At 43.3% G+C, this 17,541-nt stretch overlaps 2 protein-coding genes across 24 annotated transcripts in view; one reads left to right on the top strand and one right to left on the bottom strand.

The window, feature by feature from the left end:
- LOC309525214 (uncharacterized protein) overlaps positions 1-17,541 on the bottom strand; it is a 168,122-nt gene that overhangs the window by 86,929 nt on the left and 63,652 nt on the right. For 9 of the 16 annotated variants that reach the window (XR_014216098.1, XR_014216099.1, XR_014216100.1 and 6 more), the window contains one exon: positions 15,211-17,225. The exons of 3 other annotated variants lie outside the window; for them this stretch is intronic. Coding sequence is in view for 3 of the 13 variants with exons in the window: in XM_082210730.1 (XP_082066856.1) it covers positions 17,137-17,225 (89 nt within the window). In the remaining 10 variants the exon portion in view is untranslated. Of the gene's footprint in view, positions 1-292; positions 378-5,519; positions 5,625-12,042; positions 12,623-15,210; positions 17,226-17,541 lie in introns of those variants that run through there. 4 more of the 16 variants (XR_014216102.1, XR_014216103.1, XM_082210733.1 and 1 more) reach the window with 4 other exon arrangements.
- ITPR1 (inositol 1,4,5-trisphosphate receptor type 1) overlaps positions 1-17,541 on the top strand; it is a 217,209-nt gene that overhangs the window by 192,752 nt on the left and 6,916 nt on the right. For all 8 annotated transcript variants that reach the window (XM_082209117.1, XM_082209119.1, XM_082209121.1 and 5 more), the window contains one exon: positions 376-536. In XM_082209117.1, coding sequence (XP_082065243.1) covers positions 376-536 — 161 coding nt within the window. The remainder of the gene's footprint in view (positions 1-375; positions 537-17,541) is intronic.

The raw sequence follows: 17,541 nt of genomic DNA, 5'->3' as shown, positions 1-17,541 counted from the left end.
GCACAAGTGAAAAAGTTTCCATTGCTGGTTGCAATCTATGATATCTAAGGTGGGAACACCACTTTAGTTGCTTCAGCTGCTTGTGGTTCTGGCACTGAATGGTAGGGGGAGGTTATAAGGGTCCAGGCACCCACATGTCAACAGTGGGAGGTCAGAATTGCAGGCTGCTGTGGCCAAACTGCCTTCCTCCCCCAACACATCCCGCTCACCCATATGAACAAATGACAGACCAGTGTAAATGGAAGCCTTTGTTCTGAAGGGACAGGTGGACAAATTTGGGAAATCCTGTTACCATCAATGTGTTCATCTCATTGTGATAATTTTCCCACTGTAAAAAATTTAAGGGAGGTGACTTGGCTGTGTGTCCCCCTTTAGGTCTGGAGAGAGACAAGTTTGATAATAAGACTGTCACTTTTGAAGAGCATATTAAAGAGGAGCATAATATGTGGCACTACTTGTTCTTCATTGTCTTGGTCAAAGTAAAGGATTCTACGGAATATACCGGGCCTGAAAGCTACGTGGCTGAAATGATAAAGGTGAGTTGGGCATGCTGTTTCTGAACTGTGGCTTTTCCAGACTTCTTTGCTTTTGATTTAACTAAATGCAAATCCAGTTTGTACCATTAAGTGAGACCTAAGGAAAAGAAGATGGGGGAACCAAAAGTATCCCAATCAATCAAACAAGTCTAGTATTGTTTCCTTCATTGTTGGTTAAACATGCAGAAAGCATGAAAAGGTGGTAAATGCTCCAATTATTTTTCAGGTGACTGGTTTTTTTGCCTACCACCCTAGTCACTATCCAGAGGCTGTAGTGTGCCATTCTGTCTGCCTGTACGTTGGCTTTTTCCAATCCCAAAATATGCATCAGAAGAGGTGGTGGTGGTGAAGATGAAACATTAATATACTACTTAATTGCAAAATAGTCCAAAAAAGAGAAATTTACTAATACAGTTTCTTACTTTTTCATTAATATGGAGTCATTGTCAAATACATCTAATTTTTAAACCAGGATTAGATTGGGTTCTGTAATGACAATAGCCCCATAATATGCAAGCAAAGGAGGGGTGAATTCGTTTTAGGTTCCTTTCTGATTTAATATTAAATTAATTAAAGCATTCTTTGGTGAGACCCAAATGTTCATTGCAGCAATCAGTGTTAGCATCTTCATAACTAAAGTTGTTGAGCCTCTAACATATTTATGCAAGGGAGCCAAATAAACAGGGCTAAATAACAAAGTCTTGCCGTTGTGTTTTGAGATCAGCCTCCTAGCAGACAGTTTACTTTACTTTGAAAACAATTTATAATTACAGTGGTGCCCCGCAAGACGAACGCCTCGCAAGACGGAAAACCCGCTAGACGAAAGGGTTTTCCGTTTTGGAGACGCTTCGCAAAACGAATTTCCCTATGGGCTTCCTTCGCAAGACGAAAGCCCATAGGGAAATCTCCGGGACAGCTGGGAAGCGCAGCACGTCTTCCCCACTGTCCTCGGACCTCCTCCGAAGCCTGGCGGGGGGGGGCGGAGAGATCTCCTCCCGCCGCCAGGCTTTGGAAGGCTGCTCCGAAGCCTGGGGGGGGGCGGAGAGGTTTTTTTAAAACCCCGGGACAGCGGAGGACTTCTCCGCTGTCTGGGGCGATTTTAAAATGCTGGCGGGCGGCAGCGCTGCCGCCCGCCAGCATTTTAAAATCGCCCCGGACAGCAGAGAAGTCCCCCGCTGTCCCGAGGTTTTTAAAAATGCTGGCATCTTCCCCGCTGTCCCCGGACATCTTTTGAAGCAAGGGGCGGCAACGCGGAGGAGCGATCTTCTCCCCTCCGCCCCTTGCTTCAAAAGAGGGGACAGAGGGAAAGGCGCGCGCGCCTGCCCCTCTCTCCCCGGACCCCTTTTGAAGCAAGGGGCAGCAACGGGGAGAAGCGATCTTCTCCCCTCCGCCCCTTGCTTCAAAAGAGGGGACAGAGGGGAAGGCGCGCGGGCCTGCCCCTCTCTCCCCGGACCCCTTTTGAAGCAAGGGGCAGCAACGGGGAGAAGCGATCTTCTCCCCTTCGCCCCTTGCTTCAAAAGAGGGGACAGAGGGGAAGGCGTGCCTTCCCCTCTGTCCCCGGAGATTGCGGGGGAGGCAACGGGGAGAAGCAATCTTCTCCCCGCTGCCCCTTGCTTTAAAACAGGTCCGGGGACAGAGGAGAAGGCGCGCGGCGCTTCCCCTCTGTCCCCGACGGTCTCCTTAGGAACGCATTGATTGATTTTCAATGCATTCCTATGGGAAACTGTGCTTTGCAAGACGAAAAACTCGCAAGACGACAAAACTTGCGGAACGAATTAATTTCGTCTTGCGAGGCACCACTGTATAATATAAAGGCGTTTCCTCCTTTTTTCATCACAATTGTCTTATGAGTGAGAAAACTTTAAATCAGGACACATTTATTGTGTGTTCCTATCCTATATACTTCATGTTGATTTATGAGGGTTTTATTTTAAGTCACTTTTCTGTAGAAAAAAGTGGACCCCCCCCCTTTTCTGGTCATACTAGATTAATAAATCCTGGAAAAAAATTCTCTCTTCATAGTCTGATTTGCTGATTGGCACATTGACTGGTCAGGAGAGTGAGCTGCATCTCCCCCCCCCCAATAGCTTCTGCATCGAAACTTCCTATGAGGCAAATCCAATTAAATGCTGGTTTTGCATGTTTCTTAAAGGCATGGAACTGCCCTTTTTAGGTGCAACATATGCTAACTTGTTGGGAATATAAATCCTGTTGTCAAAATCTCTTATTAGGTAACCTATATTATCTCAGGGTCATTGAATGTCCTGGTTTTGGAGTGCTTCCTAAGGGCTTAAAGAAATCTTGTGAGTAGTCACCTGACAGAGGATTAGTGGTGAAGTGAAGCATGTTGCAGTCCTCTGTGTAAACAGCCTGTTATTTTATGGCTCCTCGGCATGCTAGAAAAAGCAGCGGCCAGGGAAATGCAGCATTCTGTTGGAATGGATTTTGTAGTTCAGACGGAATGATAATATAAGCATATGGAAAACCTTTCTAATTCCATGTTTTGCTGGAAAGCTATAGTGTCTTCCTTTCAAAGTGCCTAGACTTAAAAAGGTGTTACCTTTGTGATCATGTATGTCTGAGAAAAGCATAGGAATTTGCAGACAAAATCTCTGTAAGAGCATCTTGGGTGTTGGACCTGTAAAGTGCATTGAACTTGTAAATTAAGTTTAAAAATACTCATGCATTGGTTCACAGTAAGAGTAGCAGTAAAAAAAACCTATGCAGGCAAAACACTTGCATTTACTGTTTAACCTGCAAAACACCTATAAGCATGCCTGAGGCTGGAGCAAGCAGAGGCATGTCTTCATCCAACACCGGTCAAAGGAAGAGAGATGAACAGGAAGTACAGTATGCTCATTCCTGTCCAGGAGAGATGACATCACACGGAGCCCTCTCTACCAATTGTATTTCTGTGGTCTGATGATCTGCCTGTCATCAGGGCAGCACTGTAGACTTTGCCCCTTCACAGGCTAACTAGCAGCAATATGCATGTTAGGTTTGGCTGCTAATCTGCCACATTCATAATTCAGCATCCTCTTATTCAGCATCCTTTTCTCTCAGTGGCTGAAGAGATGCTCATGGGAAGCCTGTAAACTAAACATGAGCGCAGCAGCACTCTGCCCACTTGTGATTCCCAGCAACTGCTGTTCAGAGGCATTATGCCTCTGACTGTGGAGGCAGGACAAAGTAATCATGGCTAGTAGCCATTGATAGGCCTCTCCCCTGTGAATTTGTCCAGACTTCTTTTAAAGCCAGCCAAGTTCGGAGGCCATTATTGCCTCCTGTGGGAGCAAGTTCCATAGTTTAATTATGTGCTGCATGAAGAAGTACTCCCTTTTTTCTGTCCTGAATCTTCCAAAATCCAGTGCTATAGTTTCACACACTTGTAAGATGCATGGGCAGTCTGTTCCAAAATGCAGTTATTAAATCTAGTTCAAATCGCAATGTTCCTGAATTTTCTGTTCTTCGTCACTTACATATGCTGTAGCACATTTTCAGCATCGTGATGCAGGATCATAACTGTAAACAACTTATTTCCTTAAAGACTGTTGGAAGAAGGCTCATTGTGCTTTTGCCTAAATGTCTGTTTTAATTGAGGAACGAAGCAGAACTTTAAAATGGGTTATGTAACGTGTTTTTTTGTGTTGTTGTTTCTTTGCACCCTGCAGGAGTTTGTTCCAAAAAAAATATGTTGATCATGGGAGTCGCATACATAATAGCAGAAAGGTTTTGGGCTATAGTTTTCCTTAGGATGTGAGCACAAGAAAAGCCAGCAGTTGAACTCTGCTAGTCAAGCATCCATGGCACAGCAAGGCTTGAGGGTGACTTAAGTGGTGTGTGTTCAAGAGAGACAGAGAGGCAGGCAGACAGACAGACAGACAGAGAGAGAGAATATATGTATGTTTTGTTTTTCCAATTTCATCATAGTTCCATGCCTAGGGCTCAGTAAGAGGGACAGAAGTGACATGGTGCACCAGTTGCCCAAAATAATAGAGCAGATACACAGCCTGGGGGTACTCCTTGATCCATCACCAGAGGTCCCAATGACTCTTGGCCAAGAGTACTATTTACCAGTTCCTGCTGGTTATGCCAGCTGTAACCACACTGGTAAACTCAAAGTTAACTTTTTATATGGTTTTTATTGTACGGTTTTATGCTCTATTGCAGCAAAACACACACACACACACACACATGCTCTGAAAGAAGTTAGAAAAGCATAACAGTGGCATACACCATAGGAATTAAGATATCGGAAGACGTTTAAAAATGCAAAGAGCTTGTCGGGGATTCCTTCTAAGAATGAGAGCCGCTTCAGAAGCTCAGAGACAGGGGCTCAGAGAACAGGGACTTGGAAGTATTTCCTCTTCCCTGTGCTTCTATGTGAACTTCTCCCTCTGCAGTAAGATGTGAATGCTTTAAATGTGGAGACAGTTTTAAGCCTAACCGCAGGAGGAAATGTGAAACTTCCACTTGTGGAAGTTATGGAGAGGTGAGGAAATGAGATGCACGGGTCACTTTTACTTTCAGATACTGATACATATTTAGCCCAAGTTACTCTTGAGGCCTGGTTCAAATGTTTTACAATGTAGCTACAAAATGGAGCCATTTGACCAGGGCCCTGTGAAGTTGCAAGGAAGTTCAAATGCCTTTATGACATGAGTCTGTCAAACTGGGAGAGAAGTCTGCATGCTGTCTCTTCTGCTAGATTCTGGGGAGGTAGAGTGCTGGCGTGGTTCTTTCCCTTGTGATTTACCAGACTTATGGGGAAAGAGCATCAAACTGTTTTCTAAGCCGCATGGAGCCTTGCCCACATGGCTGTGATTATTAGCTGCACCCTACCAAAAACAGAACATCTGAATTGGCTCAGAGAGAGAGAGAGAGAGAAAACTCAAGAAGAGGTGGTCCGCTGCCTTTTAGAGAAGACCACAATAACATTTCTATTGTGTGCAGTAGGTAGCTGCAGCCATAGTTTCGAATTACCTGCTCTTGCAATCTTGGCATCATCATTGCATTTGAGTAGAGAAAGAATTCAAACAAACCTCCTTTTTTGTAATATTTCCTTTTGTGGTACTACAGTCCAAGAAACTGAGAAGCACAGAAACATGAAATTTTGGTTTGAGTTAGCTGGATTAAAGGGAGACCTGGGTCTCTGCACAGGTTAATTAAATGCTTAGGTTGAAGTTGGGATATTTTTGCCAGTGAGCAGAACAGAGATTCCATTTCATTGTATTCTTTGGATGGCCATCTGTCATGGATGCTTTAGTTAAGACTCCTGAATTGCAGGGGGCTAGACTAGATGACCCTCAGGTTCACTTCCAACTCTATGATTCTGTTATTCTAACCATCCTGTTTAATGCTATATTTGGCCTAAGCTTGAGGTCGCTGAACTGCTGATCATGAGCAGAATCCACTTTACTCTTCTCCTGAGTAAGCTCCACAACAGTGAAATTTGTTGGTTTTGATGGATGTTGTTTAGGTAAGGGAAATTCAGTGGATTGGCCTCATTTGTATGTTTTCTTTGCTATGTGTGTGATATGTATTCGACCCAGAATGATAGCTAACTACCAGTGTACCCATACAAATGAAGAATGAGTGACTTAAATTACGGCAGGGTACAGTTTAATTGATGCTTTGTCGCCACCCAAATGTCTAGAGAACCAGTTCACATAATCACATGTTTAAATAACTTCAGAAGCAAAGGAAAGCTATTGCTGTGATGGGTTTTTTTGGGGGGAGGCGGGTCACTTCATATAATGCTTGAGTCCTTTCTAATCCTCTGGATCCAGCAAGGATTAAAATCTAATGGAGAATTCCATTGTTGAATTAGCCGGGCAAGGGTCATAGTTGCCACCGAAGTACTAGAAGTATGGTCCTTAGTGTAACAAAGGAATCTCCTCTGTGCAAGGGATGATGATGATGATGATTCCTGCCATCTGACCGGGTTGCCTCCACCGCTCTGGGTGGCTGGGTGGTTCCAGCAAAATATAAAAACACAATTAAACATCAAATGTGTGTGAGCCCCTCCCTCACCTGGCTGGTACTGATAGCCAGTATGTGTGAGAGAGCAGAGCTAGAAGCAGGCAAAAGCCAAAGAGTGAGAGCCACGCTTGATTTCTGCTGGAATACAAAGCTGTGACTATGGGAGAAGCAAGACATTCCAGGGTGTTAATGCGCGAGCCCCTCCATCTTAGATTGAATATATGTGTAAATAAACCATATATCCTAAAGTCCCACATTCCAAGGAAACCGAACCCTGGGTTAGAACCTAGAACCCCTGGGATCTTGCACCATTTGAAAATCAGGGTGGCATGCAACACTATGTTGTGTCACTAGTACTGGGCCAAGGCTGCTGGAAGCTGGGTATCATTAGGCCTCGGGATTAAATGTGCCTAAATAATGCTAGGGTTGAAACAAATGGCCTAAAAAAAATGGGTGTGTCACACATCAGCCATTGCTGCAGGGAGAAACAAGTCTGTCCTGTTCATATCTAGTACGTTCTGTCCTCTAGACGTAAAGTCGGAAACTGCATTTGAAGTATGCTTGAACTAGTTATTCAGAGTTTTTCTGCTGTGCCACTGCTTAGCTTATTGGAAGTTAAAAGAGGGAGGGAAAGAGAGAATTTTGTGTCAAATCTGAGAGTGCACATGGTCCAAGTATTTATTCATTTACTTATTTAAAGCATTTTTGCCAGTTCCCACCATGTCTTGCAAAGATTGTTAGTAAAACAAATCTCTGTTTTTAGGCTTACAATCTGACACACAAAGAAGAAGGAAGAGGGAGGGAGGACAAGGGAAGCAAGCTCAGGGACTAATTCTTAAGCTTACACTTCTTACAACAACTAGCTAGGAGCCCAAGTTTACAGGGGGTGGACCAAAAGCAGCCAGTTTTTCCAGAGATGATGGAATTGTACTCCTTCTCTCCTCTCCCTCTGCCCTGCAGCCTGATAAAAAGTAGATATAATAAACTTGTTGCTTTGCCTTGGTTGAAGCTGGCCATACTAATGGCTGATTTTTAGCCATCAAATGGGAACATTAATTACCACCTTCCTGTGGTTGTCATGAAGATTAGTGGAACAAGGATTGCAGCCTTTACATGCTGTAATAGGAACAGTAACAATTTCCGCCAATGAGTGGCTTATTGTGGAACACTGAAGTGAGCTAATGCGCTAGATTTAAAGGCAGCACACCAGCGTTAGACTGATAACTGTGGCTCTGCCTCACTGTAAACTTTCAGGGCAGGTGTTCAGTTGCCTCACTCTCTTGCTAATCTATGAGTTATCTATTCTGTTTACCTGGATTGTTATCTGTTATGTTCAAGTGCATTTGTTGCTCTCATCCAGTATGCCTCCCTCCAAGTCCTGTGTGTTGACTCATTTTTAACCCCTTTATTATTGCCATCTGTTTATTTAGCCAGAGACCCTGTGCATGAACCCCTTTCTTAATATGGTTGATGCCTCTGCATGATCTATACAAAAGTGTGTAACTTCTAGACAGGAAGGAAGTTCAATGGCCGGGATCAAAATATGTGCATGTACATGGGCGGGACTGATGGTTTCCCGATTCGGTAGTAATCTGTCATGCCCCACTCTGAAGGGTACCCTGTCCCTTGGCATGAGAGGGGAGTTTCTGTTATAGGAAGGATGGGGCATTCCTGCCAATTTCAGGATCCTAGTCCAGAGAGACAAGGTTAGAGAAGCTGCCATTCATGGCAACACTGAAGTTTCACATTTTGTGTGGAATTGTCCATTCTTGTAAATTGTCTGGGTCCCAGAGTGCTGTTTTCAGAAACAGGTTGCATTTCATTGACAAACGAAATGCAGGGGGTGGTATATAGAATTCCATTCTTTGGATTATAAATAAATTTGTTTTACTTTAGTCCATTAATGCTTATGTCAAAATAAATATGTGTTGCTCACACTGCTGTTTGTACTGCAAGAGACTAATGTGGCTGTCCCCTCTGGAAATCTGCTGCTTTCTGAAATATGGGTATGAAGTAGTTGCTAGAATTTGGTAATGATCAAACTTTTCTAAGTCTCCCTGAACTGAACATTCCCATAGAGAGCAGGTGTGTGGGACCTTCCATCAGCCATTCAGTACAAGCCCAAGCTGCCAACATGTCTGTGAGGAAATGAAAAATCATAGACATTATCCTGGTAACCCTGGCAAGCTTTGCTTGTGCTGACTAGCTGAAAGCCGTGCCCCAGAACCATCCCCTGTGGGCATGATCACTCCAGTCATAGTGGGATGAAGAAGCAAGTGCAAAGGGATTTTTGTAAGTAGGGCAGCAACTAGAAGTTGTGACAGAGTAGTAAGTTAAGAACTCAAGTTCTTGAATACTGGAAGTCTCTTGTTTCTGTGCCATTTGCAGATTATTTTTTTGCAAAACAGAGTACTAAATTTTTTTATTCATAGAAGCTGAGGTCCAGAAGGAGATTGTGAGTGCAGAAATTCAGGTTCACGGTTTATAAGAAACTGTTCGTGTCCCAAAATAATAACAGGAGATTTCATATAATGTTTGAAATTCTCAAGGGGGGCGGGGACTCAATCTGGCTTGCATTTAAATGTGCTTCTACCAAATCACACTTTCCAAAACAGTGTGAGAAACAAAATATAGCTGCCCTTCAAAATTCACACTTATCCAACTTTTGCAGTGCAGTTCTCCAACCAAAATGCATATATTAGGGGAAAGTGTGCATAAAAGTAATTATATTGGTGAAAATAACATACAAATACCAAGGGGAATCACTTGCCAAAAATATATGCATGAGTACTTAGTACGAAATGTGTTTATTAGGAGAAATTCATACTGAAATGCTGAATAATTTTCATGAGGTTTTTAAATTTTATTTTCATTTTAATCACAAAACTGCTGTAGAAATGTGGAGAATAAATTTAAGATTGGGAAAATAAGAAACTGAGAACTGAAACTGACAGATCCAATCCATCCGTACTCAAGAATATTAATTTTGTTTCCATTTTTCTTTCTCTTTAAGAAAACTGCATCTTTCAGTCATAGCTTCCCCAGTCCAATACATACGTTGGCTTGGTTCTTAGCCCATCTTGTGCTGCCATATTCTGTGCACCCAGCCTAGATGTTGTGGAGCTCTGCATTACCTGCTTAGCCCTTCTACTTAGAGAACACCTCGGTCACTACCCTCTTTATCCATTTCACAATAATTTTAGGGTGGAATTCATTACCATGGGCAGGTTACAGACAATCCCTGTTTTGTGTGTGTGTGTGTGTGTGTGTGTGTGTGTGTGTGTGTGTTGTGTTTTTCTAATGATCCATTTTATGCAATCGGCCAATTAATTCCAGCCCAGCTGCACATGATATAATGTGTCCTGGTTTACTTATGTAATCCCTACAGTACCAAACAAGAACTAGGTTAGCGGAAGGGCCAGCACTGTCATAGTATGAAACACAAAAGGGAACCTCCTTTGGGCAATCCCTCAGCAGCTCTTCATCACTGGTTATGTAAAAGCTGGGCAAGGTTTGCTCGTAATGAAAATTACTTCATCATGGGAAACAGCTGTGAGCTGTGAATTTCCCTGCAGCCAGTGAACTATTTTAAATTAAGAAAGAAAGAATGAGCTCTCAAGTATTTGTCTTGCTTGGCCTCTGGGTGGAGTGGTGGCTTACTGAGAAGAACTCATTTCCTAATAGCGAAGGGCTGCTACCTGGAAAAGTTTCCACCAAGATCAATGGTCTGTTGAATTGTCTTGTCTCCTTCTCTGCACTCAAGTTGGCATGTGGTGTTGGGTGTGGTTAAAGTTGCTTAATATTAGAACTAAACTGAACTCAAAGTATTGGAAGCAACTGGCTAGCTTTCTGCGTCTGAGAAAGGCCTAAGGAAAGAATCACCAGCAGATGCAGGTGTGCTCACTCTCACTCTCCATTTTCTTTTAGAGATGTGGAACCTACGGCTCTCCAAATGTTGGACTCCAAGTCCCATCAGTCCCCAGCCAGTATGGCCGATGAACTGGGATGATGGGAGCTGGAGTCCTACAACAACTGGAGGACCACAGCTTCTCCATCGGTTTTTTTACATGGCAGCAGGAAAACTCTCTACCCACGCCAGAGTTCATTTGCCATTTTCATGTACAGAATTGTTGACCATAATTCTCATGTTACATATGCATTGATTTTCAAACAAATTTTGAATTTCTTTCCAGTTCTTACAAGACTGCATCTACAATTCACAGCATGGCTATAAGCATAATGTGGAATGGCTTCAACTGGTCTTTCCCCATAGTCATGGCAGTAGGCTGAACTGTTTCAGGATCCTTTTAGATACATCCCCGTCTGAGTTAGGGATAGTCATTCTTTCCACAAAATGACTGTGCGCTGTTAGCAAGATTCCAAGAATGAAAATTAAAAACTGGGAGATGGATCTCAGACTTGGCTATTATTCAGTGGAGGTTTCTCTATCTTTTAAAAAAGTGGTACAAACAATAACTTGGATATTTTTCTCCTAGCCACTGTACCCAAAAGATCCACGCAGAATGCAATAAATACTGCTATTCATATATTACAAGGAGTTCAGGTGTCTTTCCCCCAGAAAGGGATACTGCATTTTCCAGCACTCCGATATTTATCACTGTATAAAATAAAATTCTCCGGCCAGTATGTCCACCACAATTGTTACTGCAGGTGTAGGATGTGGCGATTGCAAGTAAGTAGTAGTCACGAGGCCCTATTAGATATGACATGTGTTAACCATAGTAACACAAACTACAAACTCCATTTCATGTCTGTACCATTCTAGGAACTGTTTAAAGTCTTTAATTTTACTTCTTTGTCGCATTATTTTATGAGGAAATGTGATGAGATGAACAGAGCTACCTGTTCCACACCGCAACAGTACATTGTCTTTGTAATACATCTGTTGCCATGCTGTCTTTTGAAGAAGGTGTGCTCCCCCCCACCAGCCCCCCAGTGCTGAACCCATATGCCATGGTTTAAAAGAGGGTAAAAATGCAGCTATCCCCCACTCACCTCCAATCAATTACAGGTCAGGACTGCGCATTGGAAGATAGATTTGACTTTTAACGATAAAGATAAAATCCAAGGTTGGAAAGACCCCTTAAGCAAGCTCAGTTCAGTGAAAGCAAGGAAGTGTGAGATTTCTCAGAATGAATTATCATTTCCATCACACATAGCAGCTTCCTTTTTTGGAAAGAAAGAAAAAACAAACAAGTTACCAATCATGGACATTTTAAAAGCTCTGGCCATCACCGCCCCCGTGTCTGAGATTCTGACGATTGCTACTTGAAAGGGACTTTTCCAACTTTACCTAGAAAAGAGCTAGCCAGAAACACAACACTTGTGGTTAGCCAGCTTCCGTCAGTGGCTTAATTCAGTTGGTCTGTTTAAAGAGAGGAAGCTGCTGCTGTGACGGGAAGAGGGAGCTGACGGCACCACCAGGCTTGTAGGAGGGCCAAAGCAGACAGTGCATAACAGCATTGGTATGTGGGACACTAGTAGGAAAGGGGTGTGCCTGTGGAGGCAAGGAAACAGACCAAACATAAAGACTCAAGATTGTGGCTCACTTAATGCATGCAAAAAGGAGGTGGGGGGAGCCATGGTAACTTTACATGTTGCTTGCAAGACCAGACACCTTAAGGGCTTTGTTGAACTTTTAACAGAGACCTGCTTGTCAAGCTTACTCCTTGGACACAACACCTCCAAAATTAAAATATCCTGTTCTTATTTTAATGACACCATCATGGCAGAAGTGTCTGTGGACGGGATATATTGATTTAAAATGTATTGTAACTTTTGAATAATTTTTTTATAAAAAAACAAACAAACAACCCTCTGAAATGGGTATGATTTGACAGTGAGATGAAGGAGAGGGGAGAAGCAGGTTAAGGTGCACTCTGTTATATAGGCTGTAGAATTCTTTGGCCCGCAAAATGAGCTGCTTTGAATGCATGTTTCAGGTTCATTTCTTATGTCTCCTGAAAACATCAATATAACCTCATGCAGGGAATTGAGAAGCAAACCTGGTGCACCATCTTGCAGAAGCATATCAGCTGCTACTAATCCAGTTGATGTGCTGCTTGTTGGGTTATGACCAAGATCTGTGAAACAAGGATGTCAAGTTATTTGCCAAAAATACTTGTTTTGTATGTCTCTCAGCAACAGAAACTATTATCTGCTTTCCACCCCTTTCCTCCCACCCTGAAGGTGTACCTGTCCCATTTTACTAGTTATGGAGTTCATAGCTTTTGATATTTATTTGAAGACCAAAGTAATCAGTGTAGGGTTTCTGAAAACCAGATTTGTTGAATGTGTCAGCAGTGTGGTGCTTGGGGTGGCACCATATTTCTACGGTAGTAACCACTCACTCACTCTAGCTCCCTCCCCTTCTTTTGTTGTTAAATACAGCCCATGGTTTATAACTACCACCCAGTCACAAATACACATTTATTGGGTAAGGTGGTAGGAAGAGTGATGACCGAGAGAGAATATATGGGTTATAGCCAACAAAATTCTACTTAGAAATAAAGCCATTGAAAGCAATGTTAGTCATGTTCATTGACTAAACCCATTAGTCTACTCTAGCATTGCACAGAAACTTGTATGTATAGTCAGTACAGTGGTGCCCCGCAAGACGAATGCCTCGCAAGATGAAAAACCCGCTAGACGAAAGGGTTTTCCATTTTTTGATGCGCTTCGCAAGACGAATTTCCCTATGGGCTTGCTTCGCGAGACGAAAACGTCTTGCGATTTTTTTCGCTCCCCCCCCTTTTTCTAAGCCGCTAATAGCCTTTTAGCCGCTAAGCCTTTAATAGCCGCTAAACCGCTAATAGCGCTAATCCGCTAATAGGGTTGCTTCGCTAGACGGAAAAACCGCTAGACGAAGAGACTCGCGGAACGGATTATTTTTGTCTTGCGAGGCACCACTGTATCTCTATACTATTCTTCTATTGTTCTGTTCTATGATTTAAGAAGATATCATGACTCTGGGAGTAGTAGTAGTAGTAGTAGTTGTTGTTGTTGTAGTAGTAGTAGTAGTAGTAGTAGTAGTAGTATGGAGTGGTGTTTGCATAAAATGTTATATATGTGCTTTATTGCTTTTAGTCCTATTTAACTACAGTGGAACCTTGTGTTACATACGATCCCCCTTGTGAATGCTGCGGGTTACGAGCTCCGCTAACCCGGAAGCAGATGCTCCCGGTTGCGACCTTTGCACTGGGATGTGAGCAGAAGTCGCGCGCTGGCAGTGCAGCAGCAGCGGGAGGCTCCATTACCAAAAGCGCACCTCATGCTGACCCAGTTTTAATGAGCAGCCCCTTATTTTTATTGTACAGTCGTACCTTGTTTTGCGACCAGGATCTGTTCCAGAGCCCCGGCTACTAGCTGAAAAGGACGCAGGGCAAAGTGCCGTGTCTGCGCATGGGTGCAGAGCGGTTTGTGCTTCTGCAAATGTGCGAAGTGTGATTTAGCGCTTCTGCGCATGTGTGAATGGCAAACCCAGAAGTAATCCATTTTGGTACTTCCGGGTTTGCTGTGGACGTTTGCTGAAGCAGACGCTAGACGAGGCAGACAGTATTACTGTACTGAAACCCATGTGCACAAACCACTAATTATTAAGTGGAGATATGCATGCAAGTAAGTTATCCATAGGACGCGGGTGGCGCTGTGGGTTAAAGCCTCAGCGCCTAGGGCTTGCCGATCGAAAGGTCGGCAGTTCGAATCCCCGCGGCGGGGTGCGCTCCCGCTGCTCGGTCCCAGCGCCTGCCAACCTAGCAGTTCGAAAGCACCCCCGGGTGCAAGTAGATAAATAGGTACCGCTTACCAGCGGGAAGGTAAACGGCGTTCCGTGTGCTGCGCTGGCTCGCCAGATGCAGCTTTGTCACGCTGGCCACGTGACCCGGAAGTGTCTCCGGACAGCGCTGGCCCCCGGCCTCTTGAGTGAGATGGGCGCACAAACCCCAGAGTCTGTCAAGACTGGCCCGTTCGGGCAGGGGTACCTTTACCTTTACCTAAGTTATCCATACAGAAATGTTTTGTTATGTATATCCTCAGCAGCTGACAAGAGAGCTAATGTGGGTCATTGTCTTAGGTTTCATAGCCAGCTGGGATTAATAGTCATAGATCTGTGATAAAACTAGCCAGTTGCCAAGCACCCCTGCTCCCATTTACTGCTTCGAGTAGGTTAAAGGGCGAATCCAGTAACAGCGAAGAATACGTAAGGTTTGGCAGGTGTACTGCTTGCCTCATGCTGGGGTGAGGGCCAAGCAAGCCACCTCTCCTAATGTTCTTTGGTATGCCTTTAAAAAATCCAGTTGAGAGTCTCTTCTCTGGTTACTGGATGTTTTTCCCTCATGCATTTTCAATTCTCATTACAAAGGAAAATGGTTTGAGACTCTGTCAGGTGAATGGCAAAGGCAGTGGGAGGGGGGTTGTGTTGGTAGGAGTGCATTCTCCTTTTGTCCATCACTGAAGGATTTGTTTTATAGTTTTTATAGTTTTTAAACTTAGGGCAGGAGAAACAAGTTGGTCTGTTCAGAGTTCAGACAATTGTGCATTGTGCTCTATGGAGTAACGTGAGGTTTATAAGGTAGGGAAAATAGCTGATCAGGTTTTATGGGTTTGTGCTATATAGAAGATAGAGGGCTGTCCTACATGGGTTTTGTGATTTGGGTATTACAAATTTGTCTGTGGGGCCTGCCCTCTGGGAGAAGACACTCGGGGGGGGGGGGTTGGAGAATTTATGGCAGTTTACAAAAGGAACAAGGCCGTATGAAAGGTTGTGACTGAAACATGATCACACTGTTGCCAGCTGCTGACCATAATGGGACCTATCCTTGGCCTTGCTATACCGTTAAACCCGTGGGGAAGAAGAAGAAATGTTTTCATGGAAGGGGATTGTGGCAGTTGAGTAGGTATGGACAGGGTTACCACAAGGGATTCCAGAAACTTAAGTTGCAGGAGCTTGGATTAAACGACCCTTAGGAATCCCTTACAACTCTACAAGTCTATTCTTCTTTTAGTTATGTTTCTGATAAAATGCTAGCACTAGATTATAAGAATGCTGCAAAACAAGTTCAAAAATGGTAACAATGGTTCTGAGAAGATCTTGTGATTCATTCATCTGCAGTGAGAACTTTGATTCACCCATCACTGTTACAAGCATATGCCTGTTGAAAATAGAAGTTAGATTGTAAATTCATTGGAAAGGAGCAACATAATTTGCTTTCATTTTTGAGGTGCTCTAAAGCACTATCTACATTGATGGTGCAGCTGCATAAATGGTAATAGGACTGAGCTGTTAGTTCTGAATTTCTGTTTTTACTTGTTTCTGTTTTTCCATTTAATATAATGACATTTTACTTTTTAATGGTACTTTTAGTGCCACATAGAGGCAACTAGCACAGCAGGGCTATGGTCACCATGTTTGTGTGCCTTCTAGATGCATGACTGGCTACTAGAAAGTAGGATGCTAGACTTTATGGACTTTTGGTCTGATCCAATTGGTACATGTGTATATGTACACTCAAAGGCACTAGAACCTCAGAATAATAAAAGATTGGTTCCTAAAGCAAGAACTGGTTTTTGAAAGGTCACCTATCAATTTCAAGTGTGGTTCTGTGGAGCATGAAGGTGAATGCCAGATTCCTCTCCTCAGGTTGTATCCGACACTGCTATTTTCCTCACACAACAGACGCCAGCTTGCGCAACAGAACTTCACCTCCTTTCCTGCCGCTCCTTTCCCCTCTCCCCCAAATGCACCGTCAAAATCTGCACCACAGGGTTGGAGGATCCTCAGCAGACTTGGGGCAGAGGGAGAGGAAGTCCTGTTGCGTGAGTGGAGTACCACTGGCACAGCATTTGATACAACCTCTGTTGCCTAACCTAGAGATGCTCCACTGACTAAATGGAAATAGCTAGAGCTTGGCAGCTGTCATAGCGTGTGGTTGAAATTGATTGTTACAATAGATAAAACTTGGCTATCAGACTAGTTTTGTCCCAGGTTTCATATGAGGTAGTATTAAAGTGCATCTGCTTACACCCAGGCTTTCTTGCTTCCTCCTCCTCGTCTGAACTTCAGCATTAAAGATATGCCTCCAATGTGGGAGGGGAGAGAAATCAAACAGTAGCACTGAATGGCTGTCAGTCCTGGCCTTTAATGAATTGAGAAACTTTTGTCTGCCACGCACCCTTTCTCTTCCCTTTCTGCTCCCACAGTACTTAGGGGGTTTTCTTTTTGCCAGTTTTCCTTCCCTTTTCTTTTGCATCACTAGCTGTATACATCAGTACAGAAGCATGCAATATCACATTTATAGAGTTGATTTACCTGTCAGCAATTAGCTGTGGAACCCCCAAATATGTAGTCAAAACAGGTTCTAGAACTGGGGGTGGGAGGGTTTCAACATTAGATTTTGCATTCACTTATTACTTGCTCCTCTGGATTCTGTCAAGAAGTGTTGGGATGTATGTTGATTTCACTAGGGGTTACTCCTCCACTTCCTCACCTTGGGGAGAAAGTAACAAGACCACCAGGAGATCTTAGGTTCTGTAAGGAACCCATATTCTGTAGGGAAGAACCAGCTTGCTAATGGATTCTGTCCTGCAGAACCAGGGAATTTCAAATACACAAGGAATCTTCCAGTTCAGTTGTTCTTGCCTCATAAGGAAAGTTGCAAGGGAAATCCCAAGACTTACTCCCCAAATCACCTGTAATAGATTTAAAGAGGCCAACTAGTGAGTAAAGTCGCCCCAAATATCTTGTGAAGGCATCTCATTATTTTAACTGAATACTTTGAAAGGATCACAGAACACATTACTATTATGAAAGTTAGCATTGTGAAGCCTTCTCCCATAATTTGGGGAATAAAATTGATTGGTAAACATACTGCTGATTAAAACACATTTTAGGCACAGCCTATCCAGACATATAGAAGTTACATGTGTTTTCTTCCTTTTTACCTACTGTTGACTTTAGTGCTTTTAATATTTTTAATACCTGTTTTTAACTGTTTTTATAGATAAT

This window comes from Podarcis vaucheri, assembly GCF_965113315.1.
Source record: "Podarcis vaucheri genome assembly, chromosome: 2".
NCBI classification, from domain to species: domain Eukaryota; kingdom Metazoa; phylum Chordata; class Lepidosauria; order Squamata; family Lacertidae; genus Podarcis; species Podarcis vaucheri.
The sequence above is the reverse complement of the archived record's forward strand: the minus strand, read 5'-3'. Positions and strand labels throughout refer to the sequence as shown.